Source organism: Somniosus microcephalus, chromosome 19 (genome assembly GCF_052327205.1).
Source record: "Somniosus microcephalus isolate GS21.2 chromosome 19, FLI_Smic_1.0, whole genome shotgun sequence".
In the NCBI taxonomy this organism is placed as follows: domain Eukaryota; kingdom Metazoa; phylum Chordata; class Chondrichthyes; order Squaliformes; family Somniosidae; genus Somniosus; species Somniosus microcephalus.
Genome location: NC_141005.1, coordinates 4,500,871 through 4,518,788, shown reverse-complemented (window position 1 = coordinate 4,518,788; position 17,918 = coordinate 4,500,871). Strand labels below are relative to the sequence as shown.

At 44.3% G+C, this 17,918-nt stretch overlaps 2 protein-coding genes across 6 annotated transcripts in view; one reads left to right on the top strand and one right to left on the bottom strand.

Annotated features, from left to right (window-relative positions):
• LOC147103508 (RILP-like protein 1) overlaps nt 1–8,787 on the top strand; it is a 32,528-nt gene extending 23,741 nt beyond the window's left edge. The window contains exons 4-5 of one of the 2 annotated variants that reach the window (XM_086011854.1): nt 3,252–3,339; nt 6,584–8,787. In XM_086011854.1, the coding sequence (XP_085867980.1) occupies nt 3,252–3,339; nt 6,584–6,589 (94 nt within the window). In that variant the 3' untranslated portion in view covers nt 6,590–8,787. The remainder of the gene's footprint in view (nt 1–3,251; nt 3,340–6,583) is intronic. The other variant, XM_086011853.1, reaches the window with a different exon arrangement.
• The window catches only part of LOC147103506 (N-lysine methyltransferase KMT5A-like), a 53,255-nt gene continuing 40,400 nt past the window's right edge, over nt 5,064–17,918 (bottom strand). For all 4 annotated transcript variants that reach the window (XM_086011850.1, XM_086011846.1, XM_086011847.1 and 1 more), the window contains one exon: nt 5,064–5,394. In XM_086011850.1, the coding sequence (XP_085867976.1) occupies nt 5,376–5,394 (19 nt within the window). In that variant the 3' untranslated portion in view covers nt 5,064–5,375. The remainder of the gene's footprint in view (nt 5,395–17,918) is intronic.

The following is a 17,918-nucleotide window of genomic DNA, read 5'->3' as shown; positions in this document are numbered from 1 at the left end:
ATCATTGTTATGTAAGAAGTTTGGAACAAAAAGATCCTGGAACCATAGTGGTCACACGGACACCCAGAACACTGGCTTCACTCCCCCATCGACATCATTATACATGTAACAGTGAGCTTTTTATTCCCATCGCACTCCATGTTTCACACTCTGTTCAGCTGCAGGTAGCTGGAGTATTGTTAGGGTACAGTGTGCTGCGCAGCACTAGTTCCTGCAGCGATGTTCTTGACCGGGCTCCGATAGTTTGTGTTTATTATTTCTGGGGACTGCAAGTGATGAATGAGAGTTACTCGAGGATGATGCTGAGAGATTACCTTTTTATTTTACTTGCTCTTATCACCGATTTTCTGGGTTGAAGTTCCATGGGCACTGGCAGAACTCTGGTACCTCACCTGAGTGACCACTATCAGCAGGCTATGTGACCACGGAAAGCTTCGCAGCCTAGTCCGATCCAGTTCTCAATCTACGTTCATGCGTACGTTCTGGTTGGAGTCATCGTTCAGGAGGAAACACCAACACTGGAGGCCAGTAGGTTGTAGGGTCCTGGCTGGGGCAGCACTCTTGCCTCTGAGTCAGGAGGTTGTGGGTTCAAGTCCTACTCCAGAGTCTTGAGCATAAAATCTAGGCTGACACTCCACTGCAGTGCTGAGGGAGTGCTGCACTGTCAGAGGTGCTGTCTTCCGGATGAGATGTTAAACCGAGGCCCCGTCTGCTCTCTCCGGCGGACGTAAAAGATCCCACAGCACTATTTCGAAGAAGAGCAGGGGAGTTCTCCCCAGTGTCCTGGGCCAATATTTATCCCTCAACCAACATCACTTAAAAACAGATTATCTGGTCATTATCACATTGCTGTTTGTGGGAGCTTGCTGTGTGCAAATTATCTGCTGCATTTCCTACATTACAACAGTGACTCCTCTTCAAAAAGTACTTCATTGGCTGTAAAGTGCTTCGGGATGTTCCAAGGTCGTGAAAGGCGCTATAGAAATGCAAGTTTGCTAGTTCATTATTTTAACTCCACCCGCAGCAAGGATTGAAGTTGGGACCTCGTGGTGTCTGTGGTTCAATATTACACCATTAGCCCAGGAAACGGTTAAAATTATTTTTGCTAAGTGCTTCAGCTCCCCTGCCCTTGCACATCCTGTATTTGAGTGACCTCACCAGCCTCCGCCAGTGCTGATAAGGCGGAACACATCATCAGACGCAGGATGAATCATCTCCTGATTTCACCCCCAGTGCTCTCTGCAAATCCCACAGCTCGGATCCCACTCACTCTCGCACTGTGCTGCCTGATTGGTACTTTAATCAGATTGAACCACAGTGCTCAGGAACAGTAACTTCTGATTTATTTTTAAAAATCTTACAGCACAGAAGGACGCCATTTGGCCCATCGTGCGCCTGTGCCGGCTCTTTGAAAGAGCTCTCCCAATTAATCCCACTCCCCCACTCTTTCCCCATAGCCCTGCAATTTTCCCCCTTCAAATATTTATCCAGTTCCCTTTTGAAAGTTATTATTGAATCTGCTTCCACCGCCCTTTCAGGCAAAACATTCCAGATCACAACTCGCTGCGAAAAACATTTCTCCTCATCTCCCCCTTAGGTTTTTTGCCAATTATCTTAAATCTGTGTCCTCTGGTTACCGACCCTCCTGCCAGTGGAAACAAACAGTTTCTCCCTATAAAGGGTTTTGATGGAGTAAATAATTTTGAACACCTCTATTAAATCTCCCCATAACCTTCTCTGCTCTCAGGAGAACATTCCCAGCTTCTCCAGTCTCTCCACATTACTGAAGTCTGTCGTCTCTGGGACCATTCTGGTAAATCTCCTCTGCACCCTCTCCAAGGCCTTGACATCCTTCCTAAAATACATGGCATTCAGTGACATGGTTTCATTTTTGCTGATGTTTAGTAGTAATGTTCACAATAAATAAATCATCTTTTTCATTCTTCCTTCCAAATTACTTCACTTCACACTTCTGAAGTTGTGAATTAATGTATTCATAAAAATGTCTGTATTCATAATTTCTTTTTCATTTAGAAGTTCTTAGTGATTTTTGTTTTATTCGCTGCGAGTCGATAATTTCAGAATGAATGAACAGTTTCTAAATTGTGAGGGGACCTGGGTCAGGTTAAGAACATGTCAAGGATTTGTATCTTTGATAGCCGCTCCCTCTAGTTTGAGAGCAGAAGAGAGCGACATGTTTGAAACTGTTTATAATAAACCACCGAAGCCACTTGCATTGTGAAATTTAGTAGACAATCGTGTTCGTGCATTTAGAGCCAGTAACCGTGTTTTTTTTTTAAATGCCGGGCAAGAGCAGGGAGTGGGACTAATTGGAGAGAATCTTTCAAAGAGCCGGCACAGGCACGATGGGCCCAATGGTCTCCTCCTGTGCTGTATCATTCTATGATATAATGACTTTTAAAATATAAAAGCGGTTAATGTGCTTATGGGAAAGCTATTTTTCTAGATCAAGAAACTCTTTCAGCCCAAGTGATGTGCTTGAGGATAAGATGTGGTTGCAGCTGCTCTCGTTGTTTAAAACAGGTGATTTCTCGCTGCTTGCCCTAACTCGGTCTGTTTGGATGTTGCATGGTGTCCTGCAGTGTTGCAGGATGTGCTGCACTGTCGCCGGGTGCTCTGCAGTGTTGCAGGATGTGCTGCACTGTCGCCGGGTGCTCTGCAGTGTTGCAGAATGTGCTGCACTGTCGCCGGGTGCTCTGCAGTGTTGCAGGATGTGCTGCACTGTCGCCGGGTGCTCTGCAGTGTTGCAGGATGTGCTGCACTGTCGCCGGGTGCTCTGCAGTGTTGCGCACTTCTCTCTCTTCCTTAAATATAATGCACAAAAAATGATTGGATGGTTTAAGCTGCGCCTGTTCCATTTTTCTTCAGACTGTGAAATGTTCTTCACCTTTGCTAATCATATTTATTCCATTTTTTCCTGCATAAATAAATTAACTTCCATCATTTTACTTAAAGCTCACCAATTGTATGAATTTCTTTACAGTGTAAGTAACTGATTCTCTTCTCTCCCTGTGGCTCTGATCACTCGTCACCTTCTATATTGTATGTGTAGTTTGCAGGAGTGCAGTCGCTGCACCGAATGCAGAGAAGAGTTTTCTGTCATTGTACGGGAACTAATTTTGGAAGCAGTAACTGTTCAGTCACAATCTCTTGCTGTGCTGTACTGGAATGAGCATCTGTTTGACCTGTTTCCTGCTGTTTATTCTGTGTGTCTGTTACTCTCTGACCAGGATCTTTACTGCCATAATGCCAATGGTAGCAGCTGGATTGATTCCAGATGATCCCACATTACAGCCAATCAGAAGACTTGTTTCCCTTGTACGATCATTTATTTTATTATCTTCCCATTTTTAAGCTTCTTGCATGAAACTGACCTCCACTGATCTAATTCTGATTGGCTGATCGAAGAGTTGATGAATCAGCCAATCAGAACAATGAATGCACGTGGTTGTTTGCATAATCAGCCATTTTGTCTTCAGTGTTTTAACCTTTAACCTGCGCCTTTCTGTGTGTTAACCTTTGACCTGTGCCTTTCTGTGTGTTAACCTTTGACCTGCGCCTTTCTGTGTGTTTTAGTGCTCGCTTTTTAATGCATCTGATTTGAGACATTGGTAAATTTGGTTTTATAAATAGCAAACCTGGAATGTAACTGATGTTATTGGTAGAAGTAAAGCAAGAGCCTTAAGTGTTTTTGTTTCATTGACAATTTGCTTCCAGTTCCCAGTCCATCCTGTAGCTGGGTCCCATCGCAGCAGATGCTGTGTTTGCTGGGAGTGTGAGACAAAGCTGGCAGCTCACACTCACTCTGTGCTCACACTCACACTCTGCTCACACTCACACTCTGCTCACACTCACTCTGTGCTCACACTCACTCTGCTCACACTCATTCTGTGCTCACACTCACTCTTTGCTCACACTCACTCTGCTCACACTCACTCTGTGCTCACGCTTACACTCACTCTGTGCTCCCACTCACACTCTGCTCACACTCTCATTCTGTGCTCACACTCACACTGTGCTCACACTCACTGTGCTCACACTCACTGCTCGCACTCACTCTGTGCTCACACTCACACTCTGTGCACACTCACTGCTCACACTCACTCTGCACACACTCTGCTCACACTCACTCTGCTCACACTCACTGTGCTCACACTCACTCTGTGCTCACTCTCACTCTGTGCTCACTCTCACTCTGTGCTCACTCACTCTGCTCACACTCACTCTGTGCTCACGCTCACTCTGTGCTCGCGCTCACACTCTGCTCGCGCTCACACTCTGCTCGCACTCACTCTGTGCTCGCACTCACACTCTGCTCACACTCAGTCGCAACTTCTGCCTGAATCTGTCACTGAAAACTGCAGCAGTTCTTTCTGTCATTGTGTGCGTACTCCTTATGGGCAAGTCCCTCTATCCATTCTAGTAGCTGAGATTTTGGGGGGATGGGGGGGGGAGCGGAGGGTGTGCTCTGTCGCATTTCCAATGTAACTATCAAATTCATAGAATGATACAGCACAGAAGGAGGTCATTTGGCCCATCGCACCCGTGCCAGCTCTCTGAAGGAGCTCTCCAATTAGTCCCACTCCCCTGCCCTTCCCCATAGTTCTGCAAATATTTTTCTTTTCTATTCCCTTTTGAAAGTACTCTCTCCACATAATTGAAGTCTCTCATCATGCACCCCCTTTAAAATTGTACCATTTAGTTTATATTGTCTCTCCTCATTCTTCCTTCCAAAATACTTCACTTCATACTTCTGAAGTTGTGAATTAATGTATTCATAAAAATGTCTGTATTAATTTATTTTTCATTTAGAAGTTCTTAGTGATTTTTGTTTTATTTGCTGCGAGTCATTAATTTCCAGAATGAATGAACAGTTTCTAAATTGTGAGGGGGCCTGGGTCAGGTTAAGAACACGTCAAGGATTTGTATCTTTGATATCCGCTCCCTCCAGTTTGAGAGCAGAGAAGAGAGCGACATGTTTGAAACTGTTTATAATAAACCACCAAAGCCACTTGCATTGTGAAATTTAGTAGACAATCGTGTTCGTGTCTGAGTGAATTTAATTCAGTGCGTTTAGAGCCAGTAACCATGTTTTAAAAAAATGCCGGGTAAGAGCAGGGAGTGGGACTAATTGGAGAGAATCTTTCAAAGAGCAGGCACGATGGGCCGAATGGCCTCCTCCTGTGCTGTATCATTCTATGATGTAATGACTTTAAAATATAAAAGCGGCTCATGTGTGCACATTCCACCCACCATGGTTTGTTAGAGATGCAAAACAGTCTTTAAACGCTGGGTGCTTCTGATCTGCAGCCTGAAACCGACGGGCACACTTCTCCTTTCCTGCATCTCTCACTTCAAGCATCACACACATTTCTGTAGAAAAACAAGTATAAAGAACCAAAGTCAGTAACTTCACCCAGGAGCCAGAACTTCTGTAACTCCCGAGTGATCTACATCAATCATCATGTTATTTAAAAAAAGAATGAACTTCAGGCTTTAGACCTGCATTCTGAACAGCAGTTAAACTCTGACCTCACCTTGTGCTTACTTAACAGCAGTTCGGCTCTAGGTCCTTAAAGGGGCACAGCTTAGCTTAGCAGCAGACAAATGCATTTTGCATCACATGGTACTTCTAAAACAGTGTATGATTGGCTAATTGTCATCGGAGTCAATCGGTGACCTGGAGCCTGAAATTTACAAGCAATTTACTGACCTGTAATTGACCTGAGCAATTTATGGGAAGCTGCAATTCCGTGGATTCCCACATGGCGTATTTGAGTCATAGCCTTAAAGGGACATGCCATGTTAGAAGCGAAAAGTCACAATTATGCTCCTGACCCCCCCCGCCACCCCGCCCCCCCACTCCCAGACTACACCTGAGCAACTCCATGGGAGATCTGCTAGTAGTTAGAATCATTCCGGTCAGAAGGAGGCCTTTCGGCCCATCGTGGCAGTGCCGGCTCGCTGAAAGAGCTCTCCAATTAGTCCCACTCCCCGACTCTTTCCCCGTAGCCCTGCAATTTTTTTCCTTTTAAAGTAATTTATCCAATTTCCTTTTGAAAGTTACTAGTGAATCTGCTTCCAGAATTGGATAAATACTTGAAAAGGAAAAATTTGCAGGGCTATGGGATAAGAGCGGAGGAGTGGGACTAATTGGAGAGAATCTTTCAAAGAGCTGGCACAGGCACGATGGGCCGAGTGGCCTCCTCCTGTGCTGTGAAATTCTACGATTCTGAATGGAAACACTGTCATTTTTTTGAAAAGCCCTTGCAGTATAGTATTTTTGTTGTTGGATAAATTTTTCATGCTGGTTGTGGGGTGTGAGGGATGTTGGGGAGAAGTCCAGCCTTTAATTACCGGACGATCAGTGTTCTGAGAAACGCAAGTTGTTTAAAAATAAAGCAAGGGTGACAAACATGCTGATTTCTACTGAATTATTTTACAGTTGAGTTCCTTTTGGTTCCATTTTTATTTTGAATGGCGTATGAGATGTTAAATGATGCGGACTTTGAATAACACTTTGCTGTGAAATAAACATCATTTATTTTTGTGTCTTGTCCAGGTTTAATTTATTTTCACGGGACAAACGGACAGTAAACCGCCTCCGAGTGCAAGGATCCGGGGGAGTTTGGGGAATTTCAGAGCCAGAAGGGATTGTCACAGAACAAGGTCAAGAAGCGTTACAACATCTATAACTGCAGCCCCCGGACACGTTCACTGGTTTAAGAATCCCAAAAGTTACCTTTTTGGAACTGAATAATGAGAATAATTGAAAACTGACACTTTTCTCACATATTTAACATTGAAAGTCCAACTGTTCATGGGGCGCTCGAGCTGGATTGCCTGGAGTGGTGAAATGTTGTATTCTAATCACTAACCTTATTTTTGGAAAGGTAAATTAATGTGATGACCTCACGGTATCACAATAGTAACAGTATTTGCTTTTCTTTTGTATGTAGAACCTGCAATGTTATACGCCAAACCCAGAAGGTATCTATCTGCAGATTACACCGCTGCTGTCTTCTAATAACCGTCTTGAAAAGGCAATTCTAACGTGAGCTTTCTGAGGAATTATACAGTCTATTTCCCAAGTGTATATGGTCTCGTATTACTAGCTGACAGTTAGAATATTGGAGTCTGGAGCAGGGAGATTGAGGAACAAGTTTACAAATTTCAGGTGATATTAAGGAACGGAACAGGATTTTAGTTTGAAAGTTCTGACGATCCTTTCCATGTTGTGTATCATTCGACTCGGCATGATATATCTACACTCACCTGTGTACAGATATTGCATTTTATTTAATTTTTTACAAAAAAAAGGGAAATTCATCTCAGTATTCTCCTTATACTGTACATTACTAGTTGTGCAGGCCACCTGCAAAACTGTACAGATCTTTGGCTGAGGAAAGCAAAAATGGATTATGCCAAAGTTTGTTACGACTGCTCAGAAACATTCACGTTTGGAGTGTTTGCAAATCTAAAGTCCGTCTTCAGCAAAAAAATAAAGTTCGCTGTTGGAAACTTGCTTGCCTGGCCATCAGATACAGTCCAAATAAAATATACTCTGCACGGCCGTGCAACATGTTATACTTAAGAGTTATCTTGTGATGCAGATTTAAGTCCTGTTACCACTCAAAGCAGCAGTTAGATTGGTCACAGTCCCCATTTAAGATGGATGTGGGTAAAATCGCCCAGAGGTTTGCAAGAGGTACTAGTTCATTGAAAAAAAAATTATAAGATAAAAGCTGTTTTTCCCCAATAAAGTCACAATTGCATCACTGGATTTCCCCATGTCCCTAACTTGGAAAAACGGAATACTGAATAAACTCAATGGAATATTTTGTGCTGCAATGACATCCTCCCGCCCGTGTAGGCACTACAGCATCACCACTGGTAGGAGGGTGTCATTACAGCATGACGTTTACATAGCTAGTTTTCATTCTAAATGCGTGTTGAGCCTGTAACTGCCATTAGTAAGGATGAAATAACCTGTGCGTGCTGAAGGAGTCTAATCAGTAGAAGTTGAGGGCATGTCCATCTATTTAACTGCAGTGTAGTTTAAAGCCTCATTATGGCACAGCTGCACATTTGCGCTTAGCTGTAATTTTACAGCTGATGCTATAAATGATTCATTAGAAGAGGTTGAGGGGTAAATTACTCATCGTCAGCACAAACTTCCAGTGACCTTGAAGGGTGTCTCAAGCAGTAAAGCAGATTCTCATTAAGGTCCTGACACCGTTCATATTAAAACTGGCATCGCTTTCTGTGGAGGCGACAAAGTCATCGGCTCGATCCTGGTCCAGCCACTTAACTCCTGAGCTATTCACTCAGCTCAACATGAGTGGAATCAGCACATTGGTTATTGTGAACTTAGGACACTGCAATCAGTTCACTCTGTCCGAATCTGTACTGAATACAAAACTGGTGGAAGCACAGCAGGTTTCTGCTTAGTTGTTGTACACTTTGAGCATGAAAATTCATTTCTAATCTATTTCAAACTAAATGTATACTTCAGTGGGATAGACTGTGTAGATTCACTTTTTTGTTATTTTGTAAACTAGGTTTTAATTTTGGGCCTTTAATATTTCTTTAAAACAGTGTAGATAATGTAGATACTACATGGAAGCTCCATCTTGCATATACCTTCCGTTTCGCCAAAGTAATTGTGAAGTATTAACTAAAGACTGGCTGCTGAATAAAGTACAATATAATCATTTCAGCTGTGGAATTCTAATGTATATCTACAATAAAAACCTTGCATCTGCAGGTATTTTCTCTCAACTTTTTGCCATTATAAATTCCTATTCCCACATTTAGAATGGAAACTGCATATGTAAACATGTCACATTATAATTATACCCTCCCACCAGTGGGGGCGCTGCAGCACCACTACTGGCAGGAGGGTGCAATACATACAGTATGACGAGTTCACATGGATAGGCTCCGTTCTAAAAGTGGACATAGGAATTTATCATGGAAATATAAAGATAAAGAACAGCAAATGTATGACTTTCAAATGGGGATTGAATTATATCTGTCCCGTCGTCCAATTACACCTGACCTCTAACCCCACTTCCCCTGAAGACTACACTTGTTCTTGATACCTCGTGTGACATGGAAGATTGACTAGTATTTATGGAAAGTGCAATTAACTTACATTATTTTATTCATGCTTATTATAGTTGGTTTAATTATTCAGTTGTAATCATTTTCAGAATTGGAACTAGTCCAAAACGTGTCTCAATTGATCTTAACTTTATTGAGCAAGTGGTCAATCTATGGAACAGGTTCCTTAGGGAGACGGTGGAAGCAGTTAGTATTGATTAATTCAAATACAAATTATAGATTTCTTTCAGAAAATGATTTTGGGATCCAGTCTATGAGTAATTTGAACCATGACATGTGGGGAGTGCAGCGAGCTCGGGAGGAACAGGTGACTTTGGACCTCTGGTTCCCAAAGCTCTCCACCACTGGGGGATTTCCTCACCTCATGTAGTCTGTTGTAGACTTATTGATAGAGATTGATCGCTGTGATTAGTCAACAACCCTATTATCATTGTATCATATGACTAGCGGGATGGGAGAAGGTGAACTCGATGGACCTGGGTCATTTTTCGCCCAGTAATCCCTATGTTCCTTTGTTGTGTTTCTGTGGATTGTCCCACGCTCACTCAGTGACTTCCTCCAGCCTTACATCTCTTCTAACACTCAGGACACCAGGGGGAACCCCACCCTCCCTCTTCAAATAGTGCTTTGGGATCTTTCATGTCCACCTGAGATGGCAAACGATTTAACATCTCATCCAAAAAACAGTACCTCGGAGAGTGCAGTGCTCACTCAGTACCGCACTGAGTGTCGGCCTCGATTATCTGCTCAAATCCCTGGTGTGGGACTTGATTCCGTGAACTTCTGCCTCCGAGGCGAGGCTGCTACCCACTGAGCCACGGCTGGTACAACACGCACTGGATGGATTTCATACAATAAAAGTTGCCAACCTTTTTATGTGAAGACATCGCTTATGCTTAGCTTGTGGTTTCTTTATCTACAATCGTGTCTTCTAGTTTGGTGCTAATGTGACAGCGCCCCACGCCCTTCCATTTCGCAGCACCTGCTCGTTGCCCACCATCCGCCCATCGCCTGGCCATTGCCCGTCACTCATCGTCCAACGGTCGCCCGTCGCCTGTCCAACGTAGAATCCGCCCGGGTTTCATCTCATTTTAATCAATAGAATGACCATTGAGCAGATTTGACAGTGGACAGGTGATGGGTGTTACCAGATTACCAGCCAGCTGGTGAAGGTGAATCTCTCCGCCTCACCCATATCTCTTTGGCATCAGAAAACACTGACCTTTGAAATTGACACACTGAAATTATCCTAATGAACTCTAGTTTAAAAAATAAAACTTTAAAGGGTTGGAATACAAAGGGGAGGAGGGGATGCTCCAGATGTACCGAGCTCTGGTCAGACCCCACCTGGAGTAACTGTGTCAGTTCTGGGCCCCGCACCTCAGGAAGGATAGACTGGCCTCGGCGGGGGAGCAGCGCAGATTCACCAGAATGATACCGGGGCTAAAAGGGTTAAATTACGAGCACAGTTTGTATAGATTAGGCTTGTATTCCCTTGAATTTAGACGGTTGAGGGCTGATCTAATCAAGGTATTTAAAATGGTTAAGCGATTCGATAGGGTAGATAGCGAGAAATTATTTCCTCTGGTGGGGGAATCCAAAACAAGGGGGCATAACCTTAAAATGAGAGGTGGACCAGTTAGGACTGAAATCAGGAAGCACCACTTCACAGAAAGGGCAGTGGATCGATGGAACTCTTTCCCAAAAAGCTGTGGGTGCTGGGGGTTCAAAGTCAATTTTCACGACTGAGATCGATCGATTTTTGTTGGTTAAGGGGATCAAGGGAGATGGAGCAAAGGCGGGAAAATGGAGTTAAGATACAGATCAGCCATGATCTGATTGAAGGACGGAACAGACTCGAGGGACTGAATGGCCTCCTCCTGTTCCCATGATAATATCCCAGGACCAGCACCTGAACGCAAAACGTACACCAGTGCTTTCTCTGAGAGTTTGTGCATGAGTTAACCTCCGTTAAGCTGCAATTTACTAAATGCTTTGGAAGATAAAGAATGCCAAAGCAATGAGCACCTAACCCACCTGCTTCCTGTAAAACAGACCTGCCATTGGACCTGAGCCCTTCCCAGTCCATAACTAGATGCAGGAAGGATGTTCCTGATGGTGGGGGAGTCCAGAACCAGGGGTCACAGTCTAAGGATAAGGGGTAAGCCATTTAGGACAGAGATGAGGAGGAATTTCTTCACCCAGAGAGTGGTGAACCTGTGGAATTCTCTACCACAGAAGGCAGTTGAGGCCAATTCATTAAATATATTCAAGAAGGAGTTAGATATATTTCTTAAGGCTAAAGGGATCAAGGGATATGGGGAGAAGGCAGGGACAGGGTACTGAATTTGGATGATCAGCCATGATCTCATTGAATGGCGGAACAGGCTCGAGAGGCCGAATGGTCTACTCCTGCTCCTATCTTCTATGTTTCTATGTCACTGGATAAATCTTGTACTCCCATTGGGAGAGGAAGGTAACTCCTGATTGTTAATAAATGTACAGTGCCAGCTCCACTTTCCCTTCAATAATACTTTGTGATAATCGCAAAGAAAGGGAAGTGTTGGAGATTAAGATTATACCAATAGTAAGGGAAGCCATTTTATGCGGAAGAATCACTTACTTTGCTTCCATTTTATATTAGTTCTGTCGTCAAAACGCTGGGAACCTAAACATCTGCAAATATAATTATCAGGGCCTGTACAAGGTCAGACCAACCTGCTTTCTGGACCAGGTTACACATTGTTTACAGTTGGAGATTAAGTTATCTGTAACTAAACATAATACATTCTGTGCCTTCCTAACCCACCAGCCTGTTAGTCTCATCGAATCATATAATAGGACAGCGCAGAAGGAGGCCGTTCGGCCCATCGAGACTGCACTGGCTCTTTCGAAGAGCAATCCAGTTCGTCTCACCCACCTCGCTCTTTCCCCATATCCCTACAATTTTTTCTCTTTCAAGTATTTATCCAATTCCCTTTTGAAGGCTACTATTGAATCGCTATCCACCGCCCTATCAGGCAGCGCATTCCAAATCACAACCACTCGCTGCGTAAAAAGATTTCTCCTCATGTCACCTCTTGAGAAGCCAATCACCTTAAATCTGTGCCCTCTGGTTATTGATCCTTCAGCCATTGGAAACAGTTTCTCCTTATTTACTCCATCTAAACCCTTCATGATTTTAAACACCTTTATCAAATTTTCTCTTAGCCTTCTCTGCTCTAAGGAATGTAAGAAGTCACACAACACCAGGTTATAGTCCAACAGTTTTATTTGAAATCACAAGCTTTCAGAGCGCTGCTCCTTCATCAGGTGAAGTGGAGAGATGCATAAAGACACAGCTTATATAGTTAGAGAATAATACCAGATGATTACAGGTAATCTTTCTAACTGCCATTTATCACACCTCGGCAGAGAGATAATCACAGCGATCACAGCAGACCAGCTACGAGACACCGCCAAACAGACGAGGCAACGGAACTACCCCACCTCATTGTTCTTTGATGTAATGTTTTCCTGACTAACCTGTTTGGACACCATTCACACCTTTGATCGCTGTGATTATCTCTCGACAAATGGCAGTTAGAAAGATTACCTGTAAACATCTGGCATTATTCTCTGACTATATAAGCTGTGTCTTTATGCATCTCTCCACTTCACCTGACAAAGGAGCAGCGCTCCGAAAGCTTGTGATTTCAAATAAAACTGTTGGACTATAACCTGGTGTTGTGTGACTTCTTACATTTGTCCACCCCAGTCCAACTCCGGCATCTCCACACCATGCTCTAAGGAAAACTACCCCAGCTTCTCCAGTCTATCCACATAAACTGTAATCCCTCATCCCTGGAACCATTCTAGTAAATCTCTTCTGTACCCTCTCCAAAGTCTTGGGATCAGAAGATGCCAGAACAGAGAGAGAGAAATGTTTAGGTGCACTGGAACATCTTGATACACACGAATAGGGACTGGTACCAAAAATGGTTAAAGGGTTATGGAATGAAGGGTTATAATTCAATGGATTTCAGCAGCTAGAAACAGTATAAATGGGGTGAGATCACAGCCACAAGTGGGAAGAAATCAGAAAGAGTAAGTTGAGCTCAACTGGCTGTAATGTGTGCTCTTCCATGGTGACATCTTACATAATGATGTCATCTCATGTTAACAAGGCCATAATAAATTCAAACAAACTACTGGGCTTCATTTCTAGAGGGACAGAATTGAAAAGCAGAGAAGTGATGTTGAACTTGTATAGAACCTTGGTTAGACCACACTTGGAGCACTGTGAACAGTTCTGGTCTCCATATTATAAAAAGGATGTTGAGGCATTGGAGAAGGTGCAAAAAAGATTTACAAGGATGATTTAGATCAAGTCTACAGCACAGAAACAGGCCATTCAGCCCAACTGGTCAATGCCGGCGTTTATGCTCCACACGAGCCTCCTCACACCCCTCTTCATGTAACCAGAAGTGAGAGGTTATAACTATCAGGAATGACTGAACAGGCTGGGGCTCTTTTCTCTAGAAAAGAGGTCTTTAAAATTATGAAAGGGTTTGATAGGGTAGATGCAGAGAAGATGTTTCCACTTGTGGGAGAGATCAAAACTAGGGGCCGTAAATATAAGACAGTCACCAAGAAATCCAATCGGGAATTCAGGAGCAACTTCTTTACCCAGAGAGCGGTGAGAATGTGGAACTTGCTACCACAGGGAGTGATTGAGGCGAATAGTACAGATGCATTTAAGGGGAGGCTAGATAAGTACACGAGGGAGAAAGGAATAGAAGGAGATACTGATAGGGTGAGATGAAGAGGGGTGGGAGGAGGCTCGTGCGGAGCATAAACACCGGCACAGACCTGATGGGCCAAATGGCCTGTTTCTGTGCTGTACATTCAATGTAATCCCAGTGTTGGTTGTAAGTATATTGGTTCATTGAACCCTTAGTAAATCTCCAAGTGTTTGTGTCTTCCATGTTTTGAACTCGTTAATAATACAGGCACAGGACTGCAGTTTTCGTTTATATACTGAGACAAAAATACACTCCTAACAAAAGTGAAGGCCATCAGATTATGATTTGCAGGATAATTAACTTCTGGAGTGAGTGTAAGGAAGGAATGTGAACAATTCATAACAAAATAATTCCCATCACAGCACCGAGCACCTTTTTATTCAACAGCTTTTGATTTATCAAAATTAAAAAGTCACCAATATACAAAAGCAAAATAGTGCGGATGCCGGAAATCTGAAATATAAACAGAAAATGCTGGAAATGCTCAGCAGGTCAGGCAGCATCTGTAGAGAAAGAAACAGAGTTAATGTTTCAGGTCGATGAACTTTCATAGAACTGGAAGATGTTAGAGATGTAACAGGTTTTAAGCAAGTGCAGGGGCGGGGAAAGGGAGGAAAGAACAAAAGGGAAGGTCTGTGATCGGGTGGAAGGCAGGAGAGGTTATGACAAAAGGAGATGGTAATGGGACAAGTAAAGAAACAAAAGATGGGTCTAGAAGAGGTGTAAATGGGAATGGCAGAATCATCAACAGCTGCCTTCTGAGAAAATAAGGGCAGACATGATCTGAAATTGATGAACTCAGTGTTGAGTCCAGAAGGCTGTAAAGTGCCTAATCGAAAGATGAGGTGCTGTTCCTCGAGTTTACGTTGAGCTTCGTTGGAACAGTGTAAGAGGCCGAGGACGGAGAGGTCAGAGTGGGAGTGGAGCGGAGAATTAAAGTGACAAGCGACCGGAAGCTCAGGGTCATGCTTGCAGACTGAACGGAGGTGTTCCGTACAGCGGTCACCCAATCTGCGTTTGGTCTCCAGTGTTGTCAGGGTCTCTCAAGGGACTTTAGAACTCGACGCTGTTACTGAAAACTTTGCAGGGATCCACATCATTGAACTCTACTAACACCTCTCCATTTACAACCATACAATTCCATAATTATCACCCCTGTGCTCGCTGATCTACATTGGCTTCCGGTCTGGCAGCGCCTCGACTTTAAAATTCTCATCCTTGTTTTCAAATCCCTCCAAGGCCTCACCCCTCCCTATCTCTGTAATATCCTTCAGCCCTACAACCCTCCAAGATCTCGGCCCTCCCTAATTCTGGCCTCTTGCGCGTCCCCGATTTTCATCGTTCCACCATTGCCGGCTGTGCCTTCAGGTGCCTGGGCCCTAAGCTCTGGAATTCCCTCCCTAAACCCTCTCCGCCTCTCTTTCCTCCTTTAAGACGCTCCTTAAAACCTCCCTCTTTGACCAACCTGTTGGTCACCTGCCCTAATATCTCCTTATGTGGCTCGGTGTCAAATGTTGTCTGATAATCGCTCCTGTGAAGCACCTTGGGAAGTTTTACTATGTTAAAGGCGCTGTATAAAAAGTTATTGTTTTTGTTCACTGCAGTTTCTATGTTTAGAGCGCCGATTCATGTGCTTTTCAGGTCAGTGGATGAACTCTCTCCTCTGAGTCAGAAGGTCATGCATTCGAGCTCCACCACCATTCTCCAGTCCATAATCTAGGCGGCCACTTCAGTGCAGTTTGGGTGAGGGGGAATATTGGGCCGGGCACTGGAAGTTCTCCAGGTGTCTTGGCCAACACTCATCCCCCAACCAACTCCGCCAAATATTAGTTGATCTGGTCATTCATCTTGTTTGCCATTTGTGGGAGCTTGCTGTGTGCAAATTGGCTATCACGCTTCCCCACATAACGAGGAATCAAAGTAATTAGTCGGCTGCGATGACTCTCCCCTCCCCCGGGGTAGGTCCAATACTGACCAGAAGGGGCAGACCTGAGCGAGAGTGGAGTGAGAGCTGAGCGGGGATAAAGAGCGCGCGAGAGCGGAGCAACTCAACACAGGCAGAATTTGAAAGAGTGATGTCAGAGTAAAAAACCTAAAGTGACGTCAGCACAAGGGAAGGAGCTGATTGGTGAGTAGCTGGTGAGTGTTTTATTAATTTTTAAGTTTGTTTCTGCTAAACAGCGTGGTCGGAGAGGGGCTCTTTAAGTTAGGGGCCGGGGTTAAATAGCTGGTTAGGGATAAAGCAGGTGCTTGGAGATTAGTAACTGTTAATACTACATTAAATTACTAACTGTTAATACTATATTTAATTAGTAACTGCTAATAATATATTATATTAATAACTCGAATTAGGTACATCTTAGTCTTAAGTTTCTGTAAAGTTAGTTAATAGTCGAATAAATAAAGGCATGGCAGGGCAGCTCAGTCCCGCGGAATGCGCATCCTGTGCCGTGTGGGAAATCCAGGACGCTTCCCGTGTCCTGGACAACCATGTGTGCAGGAAGTGTCATCAGCTGGAGGAGCTCGAGCTCTGGGTTTCAGAGCTTGAGCAGCAGCTGGCGTCACTGTGGTGCATCCGTGAGGCTGAGAGCTTCGTGGATAGCATGTTTCAGGAGGTGGTCACCCTGCAGCTAAGGAGTGTGCAGGCAGAGAGGGAATGGGTGACCACCAGACAGAAGAGGAGGACCAGGCAGGTAGTGCAGGAGTCTCCAGAGTGCATCTCGCTCTCCAACCAGTATTCTGTTCTGAGTACTGGTGAGGGGGATGGTTCCTCTGGGGAGTGCAGCCAGAGCCAAGTCCACGGCACCATGGGTGGCTCAGCTGTACGGTGGGGGGGGGAAGGAAGAGTGGGAGAGCAATAGTGGTAGGGGATTCGATAGTTAGGGGAGCAGACAGGCGTTTCTGCGGCCACAGACGTGGCTCCAGGATGGTATGTTGCCTCCCTGGTGCCAGGGTCAAGGATGTCACTGAACGGCTGCAGGACACTCTGAGGGGGGAGGGTGAACAGCCAGAGGTCATTGTCCATATCGGTACCAATGACATAGGTAGAAAGAGGGATGAGGTCCTGCAGGCAGATTTTAGGGAGCTAAGAGATTAAAAAGCAGGACCTCAAAGGTAGTAATCTCCGGATTACTCCTGGTGCCACGAGCTAGTGAGTACAGGAATAGGAGGATAGAGTAGATGAATGCATGGCTGGAGAGATGGTGCAGAAGGGAGGGCTTTAGATTCCTGGGGCATTGGGGCCGGTTCTGGGGGAGGTGGGACCTGTACAGGCCGGATGGGTTGCACCTCAACAGAGCCGGTGCCAATATCCTCGCGGGGGGGTTTGCTAGTGCTGTTGGGGAGGGTTTAAACTAATTTGCAGGGGGATGGGCACCAGGGTGTAGCATTAGAAAGGAGAAATAAAGTGCTCAAAGGATTGGGAGAGACAGATAGCACTAGAGTAAGAAATAGTAAGGTATTAGGTGGGGTCAAACTAAGAGAGAACACAGGATGGTCTAAGATGGGTTTACAGTGTATGTATGTGAACGCACGAAGCGTAGTCAATAAAGTAAGTGAGCTGCAGGCACAAATAGCCACATGGGAATATGATGTCATGGCAATAACAGAGACCTGGCTCAAAAAAGGACAGGATTGGGTATTAAATATTCCTGGATATAAGGTGTTCAGAAAATATTGGGAAGAATAGATAGGAGGTGATTGGTTCAGGAGAATGTTACAGTGCTGGAGAGGGAGGATGTCCTGGAGGGGTCAAGGACAGAATCTATATGGCTAGAGTTAAGAAATAATAGAGGTTCCATTACACTACTAGGTGTATTCTATAGGCCACCAAATAGTGGGAAAGATATGGAGGAGCAAATTTGCAGAGAAATTACAGAGAGATGCAAGAACTATAGAGTAGTGATAATGGGGGACTTCAACTATCCTAATATAGACTTGGATAGTAATAGTGTAAAGGGCAGAGAGGGAGAAGAATATTTGAAGTGT